Here is a 20,266-nt window from a genome sequence, read left to right on the forward strand (position 1 = left end):
AAAAATGATATTCAGATGCTTGTCATTGCAGAACTTTTTGTGTGTTGTACCAGTTACTCTGTGTGCCATGTCCTCATTTGTGTGGTAAAAAATAACCTTTCAAGGCGTTTATAAAGACAATTTGTAAAGCAGATGAGGTACAGTCTCTGGTAGCACTCTCTACCTGCCCTGGTTTGCATACTTAATTAGTCCTTCTTGTCTTTTTCATTCTAGAACATGGTCCAAAACCATTCCTGGCAAAGTCGAGTTCTTCTCCAGCGAGGGTTCGGACACCTCTATTCCCATCCCCATCGTGGCGCTTCCAGGTGTAGACGACACTTACCCACCCCAGAAGAAATCTTTCATGATGCTCAAATACATGCATGACCACTACTTGGACAAATACGAATGGTTTATGAGGGCTGACGACGACGTTTACATCAAAGGGGACAAACTGGAGAACTTCCTCAGGAGCCTGAACAGCAGCGAGCCGCTCTTCCTGGGACAGACCGGGCTCGGCACCACGGAGGAGATGGGGAAGCTGGCGCTGGAACCAGGCGAGAACTTCTGCATGGGGGGGCCAGGAGTGATCATGAGCCGGGAGGTGCTGCGGAGGATGGTGCCCCACATCGGCGAGTGCCTGCGGGAGATGTACACGACCCACGAGGACGTGGAGGTGGGGAGATGCGTGCGGAGGTTCGCGGGAGTGCAGTGCGTGTGGTCCTACGAGGTAAGGATGAGGAGCGTGCTTTGGGGGAGGTAGAGGGGAGGGTGGGAGAGGCTGCAGCAGGGGAGTGCTGTTGTACATAGCGGTTCCTCCAGCCCTCGCCTCCCTTTGCAGCTTGACCACCCAGCTGTACAGTTTCTACACTCTTTGTTTCCTAGAAGTGTCAGGAAAGACCTACGGAAATATGGAAGTGCAGCGCTAAGGGAAACAGAGTTGGACACGAGGCACATGAGGGATAGGGGAGGAACATTCATCATTCGTAACAGATATGTTTATTTAGACAGAAAGGGAATAAGCTTAAATCAAAATGGCCACGACTGCCTGCAGTCCTGACTGCCCAAGCCTCTTTTATCTTCTTTAGCTTGTCATGGTGCGAGCGTGGAAAATGGATGATACAATTACCGTGTTTCTTACCGCAGTGGAAATGTGTGAGGCTGACAGATGTTTACCCTGACACTGACAGTTTTTTCCCAAACTAGAGATGTCTCCTGGTGGCTGGCACTGTCACCCTGCACAGCCCATATCTGCTGCTGCCCTGGGGACTCGCTGGCAGCCCCACCTGCTTGACAGGCCTTTGATGTCAGCAGAGACAAACGACCACTCTTGGTGATGGCTTTGGACGAGCCAAAACTCATGGTCTGCCCACACTGATATGGCTGCAGCTTTGGCATTTGGGGGAAAAAACCCCTGAGAGTCCCAGCCTGCTTGTGGCAGAGTCTACTGCTGCTGTTTGCTGGGGGCTGGCAGCTCCTCTCAGGAGTGAGAGGGTCTTCTCCTGCCTGGGTGTGCTGGGCTTTTTGAATCGAGTCCTGGGTGTTTGCAGACTGTCTGAAAACACTTACAGGGCTTGAGCTGCAGTTTCACCAGAGCGAATGCCAGTAGGTCTGTCATAGAACTAAGGGAGAAGCTGAAAGCAGAAGAGAGGGTGAACGGGTTTTGTACACAAACATTTATGACTTGACGCAACTACCACTTTGTCCTTTTATGAGATGTGGTGAAGGGGGGGATTCTTCTGCCCGTGTGACAGGTGCTGTGGTCACAAACGATGACAGATATTGCTGCTGAGCCACTCTCTCACTGGCAAAGACTTGTGTTCAACTTCTGACACCGAGTTTTTGCCCCTGAAAGCTGTTGCCTCGTTTCAGTTCACAGTTCAGTGACGGGAAAGCCTCTGAGGAAGGGGAAGGAGGTTTCCAGCTGCAGTAATTCATTCATATCTTTTGTACCTAGAGATTTTCTGGACTAACAGTGTCTCTCCACGTTCCTTACTTTCAGACCTGGAACTAGTTTATGTATTGCCAGCGTTGTGGTTAGAAGTTTGTAAGGAGTCAGTAACTTTTTCCGCAGTTTTTAGCCGCATAAAATTTTTTCTCTAGACATTCAGAGTTGAAATAACTTCTGCTGTGAGTGCCTGTACCATGTGGCATTTGATTAAGTTACTGAAGGTTAACATTTTGGTTCTACTTAAACTGGCAGAGCTCTCCCAAATTCAGTATGATCAAATGTTGGATTGAAATAGCTAATGACAGCACACAACTGCACTAGGAATGCTGTCTGACAGAAATAGATGGGGCTTTTCTCAAAATCAGTTTTGTTTGATCAACTTCTGTTAAATTATCCCTAGTGCTGGATTCTCCTGAGTGCCATGAATTACTTAAAATTGGTTTGTGTGAAGTGTATAAAGTGTAGGATGTTCAGAAGTAACCCAAGAGTGTGAGATGTTAAGGCTCAGCTGTTTGGGGAGGAGGGAAGAGTTTCAGTGATGAAAGCACTCTGCTTCTGCAAGGAGTAGGTCCACTCTCATTTACTTGTGGCTTTTCAATTTAAAAACCTGTCATCTTTTCCTTTTTTTTTTTTTTCCTTTTTGATGTGGTCCTCTCATTGCCCAGACAACTAGATGAAATGTGCCTGGTATTTTATTTCAGATAAAGCAATAGCTGTGTGAAGTAACACAGCTGTCGTAACAGCTGTGTTGGGAAAGCCTGGTGTAAAAGCGACATTTTCCGTGTCTTGTACGTTCACGAACATCAAGTAACAGGCCACTGGAAGTGAATTGCAGAGTGCTGTATTTCAGCGAGCTCCTGATGGAGGAAAAGGTTTATCTGCGCCTGCTCTGCTGGGGCACAGCCACCAGATCCCTCACAATTCCCATGGAAAGGGAAGCCGCGACGGCATGAGGCTCAGCAAACAAAGCGGCGTTGGCCTCAGAAAACCCAAACCTCAAACTTCTCCTTTGCAGCCTGCGCTTCCTATTCTGGAGAGGCTCAAGTGGCAGCACAAACGAGTTGCTCAGGGCTTTTCAGTCACCCCCCAGCTCACTGGTTTTAGTCCGCAGCATCTCAAACGTGGAATGCGCTGCTGGACCTCTCTGCGGGTGGCTTTTCCCCTGCACTGTTCTTGTGGTGGGCTCCCTGCCCAGAACCGTTTTACTCATCTACATGACTGTCACTGCCCCCTTTCTCCGATTTTTAGGATCCCACAATGTCTTTACTGTGCTGCTCATCTTCCCTGGCCCTGGCCCTGGTGTTGTGCCCAAATGCATCACCAGGCCTGGCTCTGTGTGTTTTTTCTGCTCACAGCAGTCTGTCTCAAAACCCCTTTTTTCCCCCCCTTCCTGTGTTTCTGTCACTGCTCTGCTCTCCGCGGTGCCTCTTAGACCACTTCATTAGTGGCACCGGTTATTGCCCGTTTCAAGACTTGTAAGGATTTGTTCACACTCTTCCTGCCGTCAGGAGCTTTTCAGCAAATACAGTAGAGGAATTGACACCAGGATTCTTTGGACTTCCTGTGTCATCTCACCCCAGAAAAGAGGCAGCAACAGCCTGTGCAAGCTTGAGAACCGAAGCTCCCTGGACTCTGGGGAGCTTCATCTGACCCCCCAGGCTGCTGGTCCAGGAGCAGTTTGCTGCCCATGGTGGATTTTAGGCTCCTGTGACCAGGCTCGTAGCGGTTGCCCTATTTGACACAGGTCGAGTGAGTCACTGGTGAGACATGCCCGTTAAATGTGAGTTCTTTAGGGCAAGGATTATCATCATTGTAAAAACAAAGCCGAGGCTGTCGCTGCTGTTTGACAAATAGCTGTAAAACTCAGTGCTCTATAGGGTGGAGCAGCCAAGGCCAGAGGTTTCATGCAGCAAACTGAAAGAAAAAAGTAATGAAAAGAATGGAGCTGTGAAATCTCAGAAGTTTACAGAAGGGAGCTCGAGGGTCTGTGAAGCAATGTAGAGTGTGGTCATTCCTCCTAGGGAGGACCAAAGGCTTGTACTGAACTTGCTCTGGAAGTGAAGTGATTCTGCATTTCTAGTGAATGTTGGTATTTTGGACCTCTGGCGCACTTGCTGCGTGCTTTTCTCAGAAAAAATTTACATACTTAAGTCTCCTTCCTTCTCCTCTTGACTTTCACCAGTAGTTCTCCCAGTTCATCTTGCATGGATCACAGGGACATAGAAGTTTTGTTTTCTCCTACACTGCCATGTGGTGCCATGTGTGGTCTTGGCAATTCAGCCTGAGAACAAGTTTCAGTTTTGAAGACAAGCTCTCTCATTTGTGATTTAAACCATCCCAACATATTGCTGACCTCAGTTTTCATTTTGAGTCTGATATTTCCTCTAAATGCACCTGAATTACGAAGCCATCGCTGTGTAGCTTGGTTTTGTTTCAGTCTTATTTCGTAACTTCTGCTGAATATTGTTCTAATTTATGTTAAATATCTTCTCAACTTTAATACAAGCTCTTTGTAGCTGCTAAAAATCAAGGTAGTGCTGATATATCCCATTAATTTATTCACTAATAAAGCTCTTCTGACACACACTGCTTTTAGGTGATGCTGCTTTGTGTCCTGCAGTGCAGCAGAAAGAGCTGGATCTCACAGAGTGGCTTATTCTACCTCTAATTGCTGGTGTAAATGCCCAGTTGTTTTCTCTGGTTTTCCTTCTGTTCTCATTGAGGCTGTGGGAGAAATTAGGTAAGGAGCAGCCAAATGTGTCTGTGTGGAGGTGGCACAAGTACTCTTAAATACCCTGAAATGAGACAGGATTTTTTTATGATATATATGGAAAAGAAGGTATGACAAAGGCAGCAATCACATCAGGAAATGTGAGCATCAAGGTCCAACCTTCTGGGCGTTGGTGAAGGAAAAAGTAGGGCAGTGGTGACTGGGGATAGCAGGGGGCTTCTGGGAGAAGGGGGGTTTGAATTAACATTTTGTGTGGTCTTTCATCTGGAGTAATTGAAGATAATTGCTACTGTGAAATTCACTGAAGTTAGGAAAGCCCTTAAAGTGCACATTATATCTGCCAAGTACATTGGCAGTGCCAGAATGTACCATTTCTGGAATGGACTCTCCCATGGGCAAAACTGAAGTTTATGGCTTTCAGTAAGACAGCCAGAAGTCAAAAAAAGATGAAAGTCCTGCTGTGATTGATCAGATCTGAAACGCTGGGAAGAGGTGCAGCTGCTAACAGCTAATGTGCAGTTCCTTTGCTTTATCCTCTGAGAAAACCTTTCTTCATTATCAAAAAAAGGAGATTAATCCTGTTGTAGGTGGCTCATGTGTGGCACACTATGTGCAGTGGCTGCTGCAGCATCTCAGAGCAGGATGTGAAGAGGTGCTGGGCAGGGTGCTCTGAAGCACCTTGGTTCTCTGCAGACACTGAGGGCAGTGGGGTTGGACTGTGATGTTTGGTCACTCTGGCTCTGTAAACCCTCACCTTAGAGTCCAGACTTGTCTTGGTGGTGGGAGCACCCAGCAGCACTTCTGAAATCAGATGCTCTAATATATGTGTATTGTCCTGGCTTCAAAGCTTGTGCTTTTTGTCCAAGTCAGAGCATAGGAACTTGGCAAACCCTGACAGCACAGATATCTTATCTCTCTGGGTGTGCAGCCCACTGCACCTCTTCGTTCAAGAAACCTACGATACAAATCATGTGTGAGAGAGGGAGGATACAAATGTGCCCAGAGTTTTGGAGTGGATGTTTATAAATCATCTTTCCTCCAGCACTAAATTTTATCTTCAAAATGCTTCTGAGATGTCTTTTTGGCTTCAGATTAAGTTGTAAGTGGGTGGCCATGCGTTCTGGGGCTGGATGGAGATTGAGCTCCCTGAATTGAAGGTAATGAGGAATGGCATTTTGTCAGAGGACAGACAGGTAAGACTAGAGAAGAGCATTATCTGGGCAGAGCAGGTGATGTGTGGGGGTCAGTGTGAGACTGAAAATACGTGACTGATGTGACAGGGAGTCACTGTGAGGACAGTGGGAGAGGCAGCGTGGTTTGACCACTGTGGTCTAATTTTAGTGTTTGCTGAGGAGAAGGGCAGAGAGGTCAAAGGAGAGAGTAAAGGCTGCAGGCTGGGCTTGTGAAACCAGGTGTGGGTTAGGAGGGTTTGGAGTAAGGAGACTTATCTTGGGTCTGCACCCAGGTCCTGACCTGACTCTTTCAGTTCAGAAAAATAGTTGAGTGTTTGAGAACCAGATATTTCGAAGAGGGAGAACTTGGCATCACTAAGTTATTTCTTAGTGACTTCTGAACTCAGGTTGGTAAAGGTTTCTTCTGTGTTGCAGAACTCAAGAGCAAGTGTAACAAAACTGGATCACACTCCCTTTCTGCAGACCATCCTTTTCAAAATGGAAGGCTGTGTGGTTCATGCTTACACAGAGATGCCTTTCCAGGCTACAGAGACTGTTTTGGACTGACCTAGTTTTTGTGAGCACACGGTTAATCTGTCCTTAGTTAGCTGGGTGACTTGACCTAATGCCTAAGCTGAGGGTTGCTGAAATGAAGACTTTGATGGTGTCGTGCAGACTCTTAGGAAGCTTCAGTCATGAATCCAGCAAACAGAAGTATTGCTTTTGTCCTCATTATTGTTGTTGTGAAGTGCAGTGGTTCGGTTATAAATTAGGATCTGTGCAGCCTGTTGAGTTGAGAGAGCCATCAGGATTAGTTGTTATCTTGAGGACAAGTCAGGAAAGGCTAATCCTTCATTGCATGGCAGGACAAAGAACTCTAGTAAAATAGCTCATCATCCCAGTTTCTTAATTAAGGCACTCAGAAGATAGGTGAGGATTTGAGTTTGTTCTGTTGAGCAGCAGTGGGGATAGGCAGAGGGAGGTAAGTCAGACTAGAAGCTTTCTATTGTACTTTTTTCTTTTAAACTGATGGGAAAGCCATCCCACAGGGTAGATTATTACTTTACAGCTTGCTGGAGTTGTGAGACTTGGAAGAAACAACATTGTGCTGTGATCAGAGCTGCACTGTTACTTGCAGGAGAATCCCACCTGACTGGACACCTCGGAAGGACACTGTTAAATTCCAAATCTAATCAATACCAAACCCAATAATACGTTTGTAGTCAGTTATCTCCCATGGGTCAGTTAAATCTGACCAAATTTTGAGTTGGCAAGTTTCTTTTTCCATTTTATTTAGTGCTTATTTCTGTGTATAAAATACAAGGGTGGGGGAATAAACCACTTCATGGTTTCTATATAAACAGAATCTCTGTAAATGTCATACGTGACTCGACAGCAAAAAAGTAAATTAAAAAAATTTGTCTTTCTCACTAAAGGGGACATGAAGTGTTTTCATCTGGAGCTCTCAGTATGGAAGTTATTAGCTGGTCTATATGTAGAGGGTAACTGTGACCTGGATGTTTGGGGGAGGGGGGGTTAGTTGTATTAATTTGGAGAGAGTATTTGCATTTCTCCCTTCAGTCTATTATAGCTGAGTCCTGTGAGCAGCTTAAAGCACCAGCAGCATGGAGATGTCAGAGCCTGTAAGCAGGGGAGAAAAAAGCCAGACTTGTTTGGTGATGGGAAATAGAAATGAAGTGCTGATGTGGGGAAGGGGCTTAATATAAACTTAGCTGAGGTCACCAACAGGATGGCAGGAACACACAGCTCCAATGCCTTCAGTGTAGTATACTTGGAGTATGGCTTTTTGAGAAATACTGGGATCTTTTCAGTAAAACCAACTGAATTATTACAGAGAAGGAACAAAAATTGGATTTTGTAAATGTATGGATATGGTGGGGTATCTGTTTGTTACTTAAAAAAAACAGATTTAATGTAAAACGTTGTTTGCTTTTGAACTTTCAATGGATCAACACAAATAATTATCCAGAGTTGGTTTAGGCTGGTTGTAGCCACAGTGGTATGTAGCTTTAACCTGTTTTGAAGGGCTTTCTTAATGCTTTTGGAGCAAGTAGTTCCTATCAGGCTCACCCTCCTGAGAGAGCACTGAGCAGCTGCTCTGTGAGCGCTTCCCTGGGCTGACAGTGTACCAGGGCAGTGCCTGGGGATGCATTTCTGGTCCCTGCAATCACATTTTGCCAGTTCACACTGTTGGCAGTCACTGGTCTGCTGCTGGTGCTGGGAGAGAGACTGAAAAGAGCTGTTAACACCAGGTGACTCCTCACCCCGGCCCAGGAGTTGTCAGTTTGCCTTTCGGTTCTCCTGAAGTCACTGTCCTCGATGGATTTGTGGTCCCCTGGTGCTGACAAGGCAAAAGGCAAAAAGTATTTGGAGTGCTGGCACGTTCCTTTTTCTGTAGCTTGCACCTGCAATTACAAATGAAAACTGCATGTGTTGTCTTCCCATGCATTGTACCCAAGTGCACCTGGTGTGTCAGGAAGGAGCTTGGCTTTTTAGGCCCTGGTGGGAGAACCATTGGTTCATGGAGGGACAGGGGAGGTGGAAGATGACAACCTGCAGCAGGCAAGTAGCAGTTTAGCTCAGTGCTCTGGACTGTGTGTGATGGCCCTGTGGACCGTGTGAGTCCCTAATCTGACTGCACAGAGGATTAATTACCCTGCATTTGTCTAACCTCATTTCCTGTAGACACCTCCCAGCTGAAGAGCTGCTGTTTTGTATTCTAAAACCATCTGATTTGAAGCAGAGAACTCGATTCTACTTTGCTGGACTGTTACACCATCTTAATTGATCTTTAAAATGCTTAAAACATTTTCACACTAATTTCCTGTGTTAAAAGCTTATCTGGGCTCCTGGTGGTGTGAACTTTCATGGTTATCAGCTGGAGACCTCTTAAAATTTGCCAGAAATCCCAATTGCCTGAAGGGTGGGGATTATCTTCCTGCATGCCCAGACCAAAATGACCTTTATGTGTCACAAAGAAGTTGGGAACTTAATTGGAAGAGTTTGGGGAACTAACTGGTTTTGTTTTCTTCAATGCTGGAGTTTTAGCTGAAACTGGAAGTCCTTGCAAAACTGCAAGTTGAGTCCTGGTTATTTCTGGTTAGTTTCTTACATAAAAGTACCTTTCTACTGTGAAAACAAGTTAGTGTCAATGTTTTTTTTTTAGTTGTGTCTTGAGCAAGTTAAAAGTGCTGCTATAATGAAGAGGCCAAAATAAAAGTTGTGGCAGATTTTTCTCAGATGAATTCTCAAGAACCGACTGAACTTCATGTCTGTTACTTGCAGCTTGTGTGGTAATGGTGATTTCAGGAAAAGAATCAGAACCTGCATATCGTTTATATTGCTATTAAGGGCCCAAGCTATTAAGGACCATTTTTCAAGACTCTTGGAGTAGGAAGTGTCCGATTATCATTTATCCTTTGTCCATGCTGCAGTGTTGTGCCCTGATGTGAAGTGTTGCTGATAAGAGGACAGCCACTACAGCGAGCTCCCTTTTCCAGGTGAGCAGCCCAGCAGTTTTTCCACTTTCAGTGCAGCTGAAACTTCAGTGATCATCTTCTATGCTTGGTGATCTGATGTCCTGGGATAGGGCAAACAGCTTCCTTTAGTGTCCTGGTTTATAGCTGAGAGCACTGTCAGTGCAGGATGGGAGCCCTGAATGTTTGTGCAGAGCTGTGGGATGAGTCTCCTGGAGCCAGTGCTTCATTAGCTTAGAAAGAGGTTTAGGGAAAGGCAAAGACTTGCTCTCATGTAATGAAGAGAGCACAGGTAGGGTCATGCCCACTGGATCTAAAGTTCCACCCAAGTCTCTGGGTTTAATCCTTACTACTGAATGGCTTTAGGGAGCTCCAACTGAGTGCTGTATTTTTGTTCTTGGAAGCAGCCTTCAGAAGCATCCGATACTCTTTGTGGATTAAGCATAGGTTCTTAGACAGAGGCCAGGATTAGCAACGAAATAAATGGGAACCCGTAGTTTGGACTCAGCCAGCAGTTCATCAGAAAGCAGGAAGGGGTGGTAAAAAGCTGCTTGTAGCTCCAGAAGTGCCACTGTCACCTTCTTCCAGCTGCGAAGAAAAGCGTGTTAACAGAAGAATAAAGAAGGACGTTGTCAGAAAGCTGCTCTGCCTCAGGGTTGCCCCGGCCTTGCTGAGCAGGCAGCCAGCATTTGGATGCTGTGTCCTTGCCCGCTGTCCCCGTGGCCCTGCTCAGACTGTGTGCATCCTGAAAGGCAGGCACAAGTTTGCTCATGAAAACTTGTTGCCTGCTCTTGTCCATGGTTGCCACTTCAGATTGGTGCAACTGGTTAGAAAAGTGCTCTGAGAGCAGCAGCAGGGTATTAATGGAGGTTCCTGTGCTCATGGGCCTTGAATGGGTGTAATTACTTGGCAGTAACTTCTTTAAACCTTATTTGAATTAAGGCTACATGTTTTGGCTGGTTATGTCACCACTGAATTAGCGAGGAATGCAGGAGAGAGTGCTAGTTTGTATTAACTGAGCTGCCTTAATCCTTTATAACCGTAGGTTTTATTATGTATTACTGTCTTACAGAGAGAGAAAACACTTGCCCAGGGGACAGCAGAGTTCACTCCTCAGCATCTCTGCATGAGGGCAATGTTCTTTGTCCTCAATAAGGACTGAGAAAGTTCTTAGCAGGTGGGGGTTGAAAACTAATATAATGTGTAATTCTGCACAGATATTCAGTGGGTAACTGTATCTTAGGTCTGAGTTTTTTATAAGACTTTTTTCCTCCAGTCTCCCTTAATGTATGGGTGCAGGGTGGGTTAAATGCCTGACCCAATTTTTTTAATGGTTTCCTACAGTCTTCAGACCAGATGCTTCACTAAAAACAGTCCTGTCCAACATGAGTGACTCCAGAACATTCACCTCCTGCATTCCTTGTCCAGGTCAGCAAAAATATCCTGCCCTTGCATGTGAGTCTTCCCTGTCCTGACAAAGGGGACATTTTCTTAACCTTATCACAGATGATTTATCAAGAAGCCTTACCCTCACCTTATCTTACCTTGTTTGTCTAACCTTATCACAGATAATTAACTGGCATACTTGTTTTTATAGCCTTCTCCTATTGAAGACACTTCCTAACATCTTTGGCCAAGGGCAACTTTATTAAAAAAAAAAAAAAAAGCAAACATTCAACAACAGTGAGACAATAGCAGATTTAATCTTCATAAAGCAGCAGGGCTTTTGCTTCCCTGGGAAGGTTTGCTAACTGTGGCTTTTCCAGGTTTTGGACAGGGCAATTTTTCTTTGACTTTTTCAAGTAATCTTTTTCCCCCCCTTCTCTGACTCCCTGGAGTTGAAATGTGCACTGTAGTCACTGCAAGAGCCTTTTGCAGTTGCACTTTGTCTTGCTTGTGTTTTACTGGGCCCAAGTGGAAGCCTCCTCTGATCCTGTGGAATAATGTGTTTGGCTGAATCCTGAAGTTTGCCAGTAGTAGTATTGCTGCTGTGTGTGCTTGTACTGAGGAGAAACTGTCCACGTGGTTTCTTATCTTTTCTAGGCCAAAAATAACACCATGGCTCCTGCAGCCTTAAATAATTAGCCTAATTTCAGAGCTGGAAACTAGGGTGAAGATGAAAAGTGTATTTTAAAATATACAAAATAGCAGCTGGGTGCTGAAGCACTGGGATGAAGAGCCTTTGTCTGGAGCTCTGGATGGTGGATCAGAGGTGTTTTGTGGTGATCTCTTGCACGGAGAAGTCTCTGCTGAATTGCGGGTTGGCTCAGGTTTAAATCAAGCCGCGCAGTTCTGATGCGGGGACTGCGAGCGGGGGAGATGGAAGCCGAGGGCAAAGCCACCTTCCTTGTGGTCATAGGGTGGCTCCTCCAGATCCCTGAGGTGGCCCTGCAGAGCCAGCAGGTCGTTTCTCCAGCCCGCGGCGTCTGCCTTGTGCCATCTGCCCTCGCGGTTCCCGGTGCAGGGGAAGTGTGAAATGTGTAACCCCGTTTATTCTGCGAGGTGGTCAGGGCCGTCTCCCGTACAGAAAATGCCTTGTTTCTGTTCAGCCAGCACAAAGGCTCTTTTATAGCTGCTTGGCTATACATCTGTCGAGGTGCCTCAGACTGTTAGCACTGGTTGCTGTTTGAGGTATGCAGCTCTGAGGCTGTGATGTACAGTGATATGTTGTTTATATGTTGCCTCCCTTTCCTTTTGAGGATAGGGAACTGTGCTGGGTCCTGCCCTGAACAAAGCTGGTGTTAGTTATGGGATGGACTGGTAGCCTGGAGATTTTCTCTTTAAAAACAGACTGGAATCCTTCTGTTTCACACTTCCAGTTAAACATCTGAATTTGGTGATGTGACTGCAGGACAATAGAACTTTCTCTGGGGAAAAGTGTGTTGAATTTCTGCTCCAGCGACAGACCTGGCTTGAAAGACATTGTATGCACCATCACAGAGGGACCCCTGTCCTTCACAGGGCACTTAGCTGGAAAAAAACCCTGACTTCCTAAAGTTTTTGAACTTTATTGCAGCCTTTGGATTAATTTTCCCATTTTCTCCCTACCTCCCCTGATATTTTTTTTTTCTCCTGCACGTGTCCTCATACTCATTTCACAAAGACTTTGCTGAAACCAGTCCAGCCCAGAAATGCACACTCATCTTTTGAAATGTAGGGGAGGGAGTGAGAGGAGGCTCTGTAAGCCAACAAGGTCCTGGTGAGTTTGGAATCTCTGAGTTTGTCTCCTGTGGCCTTCAGACATCTTAAGGTTTGCCATCTCCTGCCCACTGTGTTTGGTTTTCTAAGTTGGTTTTCTTTAACCCCGCAAAGCTATCTGACAGCTCTTCAGTTCCATTCCCAAATAGCTTTCTCATGCTGTCACTGCTGGCTTCCTGACTTAAAGTAGAGCTTGGGTGGAAAAATAACTTTTCATCAAATTACCATGAGATGGGTCTCACGGGACAGAGGAAGAGCACGAGAGGGATGTGCTCTGTTTTATGTTAAGATCTTTTGCTTCGGTGTTGATCTTCTCTTCTGTTCCATCAGGGTGGATAAATTGTGAAATCTGGTATCTGAGTGTGGCAAAAGGTGACTTGGGGTGGGTCCATGGCATGTTCCACCACAGAGTCCCTGTCCCTGGAGAGCAGCAGCTCTGCCCTGCCCAGGCCCTGGTGTCGTGCCCAGCTCTGCCTTGGATCATGTGCCTGTGCTTGCTCCCCTCTCTGGGGTGTATTTCTTATTGAAGGTCTGCTTTGGCTTTGAAGATGCATTTAGGCTTTTTGTGGCCTCTTTCACAAGAGGGTGAGAAGTTACTTTTGAACTTAATTTTAGACTGGCTGTCGTTCTCGAGCGAACTTGAAGTGTGGTTTTGACCTTGCTCGCAGGGAAACTTGGAGGAACCTGATTTCCCAGCACACCCAGGGAACTGTTACCTCGGGTCTAGAATTTTGTGCTTCGACATCAAAGAGCTTTGCAAACCTTTCCCATGCTCCTTCCACCCTGTGGAACAACAGCTCTCCCTGCGTGGCACGGGGTTATCCCCAGGGCACATGAGGAGGTACCGTCAGGGCAAGGTGTAGAGCGTAAGAGGTCCTGACTCTGTGTCCTGCAGCCAAACCACACCTTCCCTCCCCTCTTTCACCAGTCACTTCAATTAAAATTCCACCGTCAGGGCTGAAGGGAGGTGAGGCAGGAGCAGACTTGTTTTCAGGAGGGAGAGGGAGAACTGAATTTTCTGCTGGAGTGGGCCTTTTCCCGGAGTGGGCTCAGGAAACGTCCCCTCCCCGCCAGTTTAGGTGCAGGACAGTCACAGGCAGAAATTGCAGAAATAATCAGCATGCTGTGCTTCAGCTCCCCGAGGGCATCAAAGAGGGAACGAATTGAGCTGGAAGCAAAGAGCCCTGCAGACAAACCTGCAGTTCTCCATCAGCCTTTCTGAACCATGGCCCAGAGCAATCACTGAAGATTATATCTTAATAAAACTGGGGGAGCCTGGCTTGCAGGGGTGCAGATGAGGCTCTTTGCTGGGATTGGAGGGGGAGCAAAGTGGAGGAATGGAAAAGAACCTCTTGAAGGTGAAAGGTGGCGAAAGCAAGAGAGTCAGAGTGAAACCCAGGGGGGTCTTATTCATGTGGTGGAGTCCAAGTAATTTCAAATATTCTAAACAGAGGTCCCGCGAGCAGAGAGATACGAGGGAACCAGATTCCTTTGGCATTTGCAATATCAGGCTGGCTAAAGTCAGTGCTCTTGTGCAACGCTCTGCCGAGCGGTTACTGAGCAGATGTTGCTCCTTTTGTAACTGCTGTTCAAAATGCACCAGTTTCTTGCCATGAGGGAGAGTTTGGCTGCCTGTGTAAATCAGGGAGCTGTTTTACAGGTGCTCACCTCTGCGGAGGACCAAGAGTGACAAAATTGAGGTGGGGAGTGCTGAGAGGAGGAGAAGCAATCACTTGCAGTTGCTGAAGAAACTGTCTCCTTAAGGAGTGAGGACAATGTGAACCTTAAATGTGCTTAACCTTTGTTGCAGTTTCTCTAAAAAGGGTATGGGAGCTGGGTATGTGGTGGGGGTGGGCAGAGAAGGACTGAGATATGCCTTCAGCAAGGAAATTATATAAATTTCTAGAATAAATGCAACTAAGCAGTAAAATGTTACAAGGTGCAAGCTAAGGAACAACCAGCTGTTTTCCCTGGCTCTCGCTATGACACAGCTCTAATCCTCAAAGCCGGAAATCATATCTGATGGGCTACAATAATCTTATTTTTCCTAGACGTAGAACTCCCCTATGCCTGTCTCCCCTAGGCAAGGTAGAACACCTGCCAAGAAGGCAACATGCTCTGAGCCTCAGCTACTTCCACATGCCAGCAAAACCATTCTGCGTGGAAGTGACAAGTGTGATGCTGATGGGACGTGTTCTGGCGTGGCATCCAAGTTAAATCCAAGTGGGGGCACTTGTGCACCTGACTGATGGCCAGCTCAGGAAAAACACTGAGCAGCCTGCATTGTGGCTGGTGTAATTTCATGCCTGGTTACCGTGCAAAAACAGTCAACCCTTTACCCAAAAACGGGGTCTGAAAGTGACTCCTCAGAGTCCAAGCGGAGAGCGTGCGGTGAAGAACAGTGGCTTGGATTTTGTTTTCTTTGGTAGCCAATATAACGTCACTGGTTGTCTTTGTGTCTGCCTCTCTTTGTGTGGTGGGACAAAAAAGCCGTGTCCAGTTTGGGATGGGTGCCAGTTTTATCAATATGATGATTATATTCAGAAGAAAGGAGCTGCAGTGGCTCTTGTGGTGCCTCGATGGTAAATAATAGTAAAATATGGCTGGCTCTTAATATTCTGGTTAGACTCCCCCGATTGCCACACACTGGAAAGCACCCCTTTTCATATTGCTGCATGCTCATGCACTCTGTGGTTAGCTAAAGTAAATGTTCACATCCTTGTATGTGCTGGAATGTGACAGAATCACTGTAAAATATTCCAGACCCTGTTCCTGAGCATTGTCACTTGGACAATGCTATTGCAAGGTTGGTGTTCTTTCTATTTATTTTTTAAATCTTCAAGTGTTTTGTAGATTTGCTGCAGTCCTTTCTACATGAGGCTTTGGGGATAAAGCCATAGCTATAACTTTGAAACTTGGAAATATCTGTACAGACTCAGTCCTGCACCTCACACCAGACAATAATGAGCACTGAAAGCTAAACTGAGCCCATTGATATGGTGATGATCAGTACTTTTTTCTTTCTGATTAATATTCAACCTGTGTCTTCTATAATGTTCCAAACAAACCGTGGGATTGTCCATTCTTCTTAGATCCAGTTGCCCGGTGGATTTGAGCCCGTCCTGCCAGAGAAGCTGCTGGCACTGTGTCCTATTAGGGCAGTATGCATGTTGGCCTGTGTGCTGTGGTTATATGTATGATCCATTCTGGGTTGTTTTTCACTCCCTGAGAGTGATCCTGGGCTGAAGGTGACAGGCTGCAGTGTGGAGAGAGTTCCTCCTGTGTTTGATCTGCTGCGATGTGGAGTCTGTAATCCCGTAAGGGTTGCTGTATCCCTGCTGGGAGTCTGGGAGCTGTGCAGGAAGTGCAGAGCACTGTGTGCTCCAGCCTTTGCCCTGGAACGCTCACATGCCAGGAGATTGAGAGAGGAACAGTGAGTGGCAGGGCACCACACAGCGCCATGGGCAGCATTAAGTGAGCAGAAACAGATGCAGATATTTTGAACGATGTTTTCAGTTGAAGTGAATTCGGTTTAGACAAACAACTTGGCAAAGAGAGAACTTCTTGTCTGGGCTTTAGGAGAGCTTCCTAGCTGCCCTCTTGGTCAAGCTGACTGCTTTGTATCCCCTTTAGTTCTCGTCTGCCCTGTTTTCCTCATCACTTCCAGTGTGGAGTGGCCACATTGGTTCTCCCATGGGATCAAGAGCTCCTGTAGGATCTCTGCTGGGTGTGAGCCTAGGATCACAGCCACCAAAGGAGAGCCAGCAGACTCTCAGAGGCTGGGGATAAGCCATCCTGTGGCTCTTGGACATCAGGAGAGGTTTGAACAAGGCATGTAGCATTGGGAAGGCCAGCACTTTCCGTCCCATGCCAGCTTTTGGCAAGTGTCCTTTTGGCTTTGAGAGCGGGAACTCAAATGTACAGGTTAACTAGGCTGAGATGGCAAATCTCCTGGGTGTAAACTACAGCAAATGTCACACCAACATCCCAAAAGGGCAGGAGGATCTGTCAGGTGGCCAAACACACCCTCCCTCCTGCCCCCCGGAACTTCAGCTGAAGGTCAAGGCTGAGGTCTGCTTTTCATATCAGGGTAGCCTGGGAAGCTCATTGATGTGTAGTGTCAGTGGAAGTAGAAAATTCTGAAGATCTGAAGGAGAATTAAAACCTAAGGACATGCAGAGAGCACTGGGCCATGCTCATCTCTGGATTGTGCACTTCAAACCGGAGCTACTGCTGGGTACATCCCTGCTTGCCCAAACCACAGCAAATTTAGCAGGATAATACTTCACAGAGATGGTAGACCACTCTGTTTGTTTCTCTCTCTTCTATTTGTGGGGAAATGCTGGAACAAATGGAGATTTGCACATGTGCATGTGAGATATATCTATGTATATATCTCTATATGTCCTTGTATGTGCAGCCCTGCTCCTTGAAGAGAGAAGGTGCTCCGCAGTCAGTGGTGGGGAGATGCTCTTCCAGCATTTCTACATCACCTCCCCCTGAGCTTTCAAGAGCTGGAGCTGTTGGGATGAGCAGGGAGGTGAGAAGGGCGAGGAGTGAAGTAACACGTGCAGCTCATCCAGGCTTCATTTCTCGCTCTGCAATAAAGACGACCTTGCTGGCTTGGTTGCTTTAGGTTTGCTGCAAATCTCATCCACTCAGCAAACTGGTGGAGGGAACTGCTGGCAGTGTCTCAAGGTACCAGTAATAAAAACCCAAGTGATTATAACATTATTTCATTTATAACTGAATGAAATACGTAGGGGATGTCTGCAGCAGAGCGGTTATTTGACAGGCAGGCAGCTCTGCTTTGTGGGGGAAGAGGGAGGCTGGGGAGCAGCTCAGGCTTCCCAGCACTCTCCATAGGCACAGCTCAGGATGTGAGCTTTTTTTCTTCCAGAAAAAAAGATTTCTAGGAAATGCAGGATGAAGTGGTCTTTGTTTGGACTGGCCACACAATCCCCTCACGAGCAAACACTTTATCATGCCAGTTAGGCTGTGATGAGTGATGTATTACAGTAGCAGGCTTGTTCCTCAGTGTAACTGCTGCTGCCTTTATGGCCAGAGAAAACCAGGCAGTGAACTTGCTTGAAGCAGTTTAGTGCTAAAATTGCTGTTAGAGTCCTTTCAGGGGAAATCCTTGTGGTGGAAGGCTTTCACATTTATTAATTAGCCTAATTTCTCTATCTTGTGAAAGACAAATCATTCCAAAAGTAAAGAATCAGGTCCAGGTAAATTTATATTTAATGAGATAACGTTATGACAAAAGAGAACATTGTAGTTGATCCTTGCGGGTCCCTCCCAACTTGGAATATTCTGTGATTCTCTTATACAGAAATGTATTAGAAATGCCTTTTGTAGTCATAAAATGCAATGAAGATTTTTGTTTTTTTTTTAGTTTGCATTTCCCCTCCTCTCCAGCAAAACCTCACTGAATACATCTGGACAATGAATGTTCTTTTGTAGGGATGAACACACAATCTCAGAGGTTAAATTTGCCCTGTAAGGTGTTTGCACTCACATAAAGCTCTTTTATGTGTGACATTTCCTGCATTATAGCAACTAGCTGTAAAAAATGAGTGTTTAAGGAAGACTTAATGTCACATAAGCAAGGCTGTACTTAGCTTGAGTTTCCTTTTTAAAATGTCAGTGTCACTCAACAAAGCCCTTAACACCTTCCTCAGGTTGCTGCCAGTCCCAACCCTGACCTGGTGCGTGGGGTATCCATGACCTCAGTGGGTCCAACTGGGTAATTCTTGCTGTTGTGAGCCTGGGAACTGCCTGTCATGCCTCTGATAAAGGTGCATCTTTATTTATTCCCCAAACTGTGTGTCCAACACCTTGGCTACCACAGAGGCCTCCAGTTAGTAACTCACTGAAGCAACCTCTCAGTCCAGGAGGAACTTCACCTGAGTAGAAACTCAACCCAAGGCTCTTCTCAGCACATCTCTCCCAGGAGAAGCTTATCCATATTGTAATTTTTAAAAAATTCCTTTTATCCATTCAAGACTATCACCCTCAGGACTTTACTTGCAAGGCATGAAGCAGACCCTTTGCTTAACATGAGCAGCTGTGTGTCCATTTACTGGCTCAGGTCACTCCTCTCCATGCATTTAGTTGCCTTTTTCCTTTTTTTATTTTCCCACTTTTTCTGTTACCAATAGGTTTTGGCCACTGCTTTTAAAATGATGCAAATTTCTATCTTGACTAGAAGAGGCTGACCACTGAAGCTGCCTTGCTTTTAGTGCTATTCCGGATGTGTCTTTTTTTTAATCTCCTTTTTTTTGTTTTCCTTCTTCAGTCAAGTCTACAAAGAATACTCTGTTTTACGTGCCTTATATGTATGATTTCTTCTTAAAGGACGACTCATTTCCTCTACTTTAGAGGTATTTTCTGAAATCTGTCACTTCCTGTCTCTTTCTTGGCTGTCTGATTTGCCAGTTTTTACATTTTTTTGTGACTGTTCCGCTCATTAACTTCTCAGATCCTTTGGGAATTGTGTTTTGCCCAGGCGAGTGAAACTTCTTTTTTATTCTCTGGCAAGAAATATTTGCCGATTAATTTAATTGCTAAATTGGCTTCTAAGCAGAAGCAGGCTTGGAAAACTGAAGGGGAATTAATCATGCCCGCTTAACAGAAGGGACTTGAGAACGTGGAGGCTGCACTGAAGACGTCAGTGAAAACCAGCTAACAAGCTTTTAGTATTTTGTCATACTTTTTTTGATTTCTTGCTGGCTTTCACTGCTTTTTGCCTGCTTGTAGAACAGACTGTTCCCTCCCAGGGAGACAGGAGTCTTCTCATCTCAGGAGAACACTGACTGGCTCCAAGGGTGAAGCCGCTGCGCACCTGAAAATTCACATTACCAGCACAAAGTACACACGTGGGAACCCCCATGGAGGGAGATGTGCAGGTCCTTGTGCTGCTTTCCAGTACAAAAAGCCAAAAATCCTAAACATCCCGAGTCATCAAGCAAACAAAAATGTGGTCCACAACCTCTGTGTAGGTTTGGAGAGTCAAGACACATTCCATGAGCTGGTACACGAATGAGCTGGAGGAGCAGCTCAGATCCACGAGTTCATGGGCTGTACCAAGGCCTTCACCCTTCACCTGTCCTGCAGCAAAAGGAAGGGGGTTCCTTGTGCAAAAACGGCCTCACACTGACAAATGTTTCTCTTGAACTTCCTACAGACTCATCTCAGTCGATTTGGATTGATCTGTCTTTGATGTATACACAATAGGAAATTAATTCTGCTCTAATAAAATGCCCAGTTCAAAACAGCCAGTGCTGTATCAGATGACATTTAAGATAATTTTGTAATTAATATATTTATACTGAAAGTGAAACACAGGTGAGTTACAGGAGCTACTTCTAAATAAGACCTGGCATAAGGTTGAATTTTCCTCTGATGTAAATGGGTGTAACTTGATCAGATACCAGGGTTATGCTGATGTACATCAGTTAAAGATTAGAGATCTTGTATGTGACTACATACAAGTACTACAATAAAATACTATGGTCTAAAGGTTGTTTTTGTTCAGCTTTTCATTAAAACAAATTGAATCTCATTTGAAAAAGCTTCTGCCTGCAAGACTACATGTCTTGAGTGAGCTCAACTTCATGGGACTCCAAAGGCATTATTACAACTTCTGTAATTACCCAAAATAGCTGTTCTGTGCATAAGATTGGCATGACATTAAAGCTCAGTGTCTTGGGCTCTTGCAGGACTAGGCTCCAGT

The 20,266-nt window shown here is 45.7% G+C and overlaps 1 protein-coding gene across 1 annotated transcript in view; it reads left to right on the forward strand.

Annotated features, from left to right (window-relative positions):
* The first annotated feature begins 217 nt into the window (after positions 1-217).
* The window catches only part of CHSY1 (chondroitin sulfate synthase 1), a 69,180-nt gene continuing 49,131 nt past the window's right edge, over positions 218-20,266 (forward strand). The window contains exon 1 of the mRNA XM_018069881.2: positions 218-709. Coding sequence (XP_017925370.1) covers positions 344-709 — 366 coding nt within the window. The 5' untranslated portion in view covers positions 218-343. The remainder of the gene's footprint in view (positions 710-20,266) is intronic.

The sequence above is a fragment of the Manacus vitellinus genome, unplaced genomic scaffold, assembly GCF_001715985.3.
Source record: "Manacus vitellinus isolate BGI_N305 unplaced genomic scaffold, ASM171598v3 scaffold_16_pilon, whole genome shotgun sequence".
Taxonomy (NCBI): domain Eukaryota; kingdom Metazoa; phylum Chordata; class Aves; order Passeriformes; family Pipridae; genus Manacus; species Manacus vitellinus.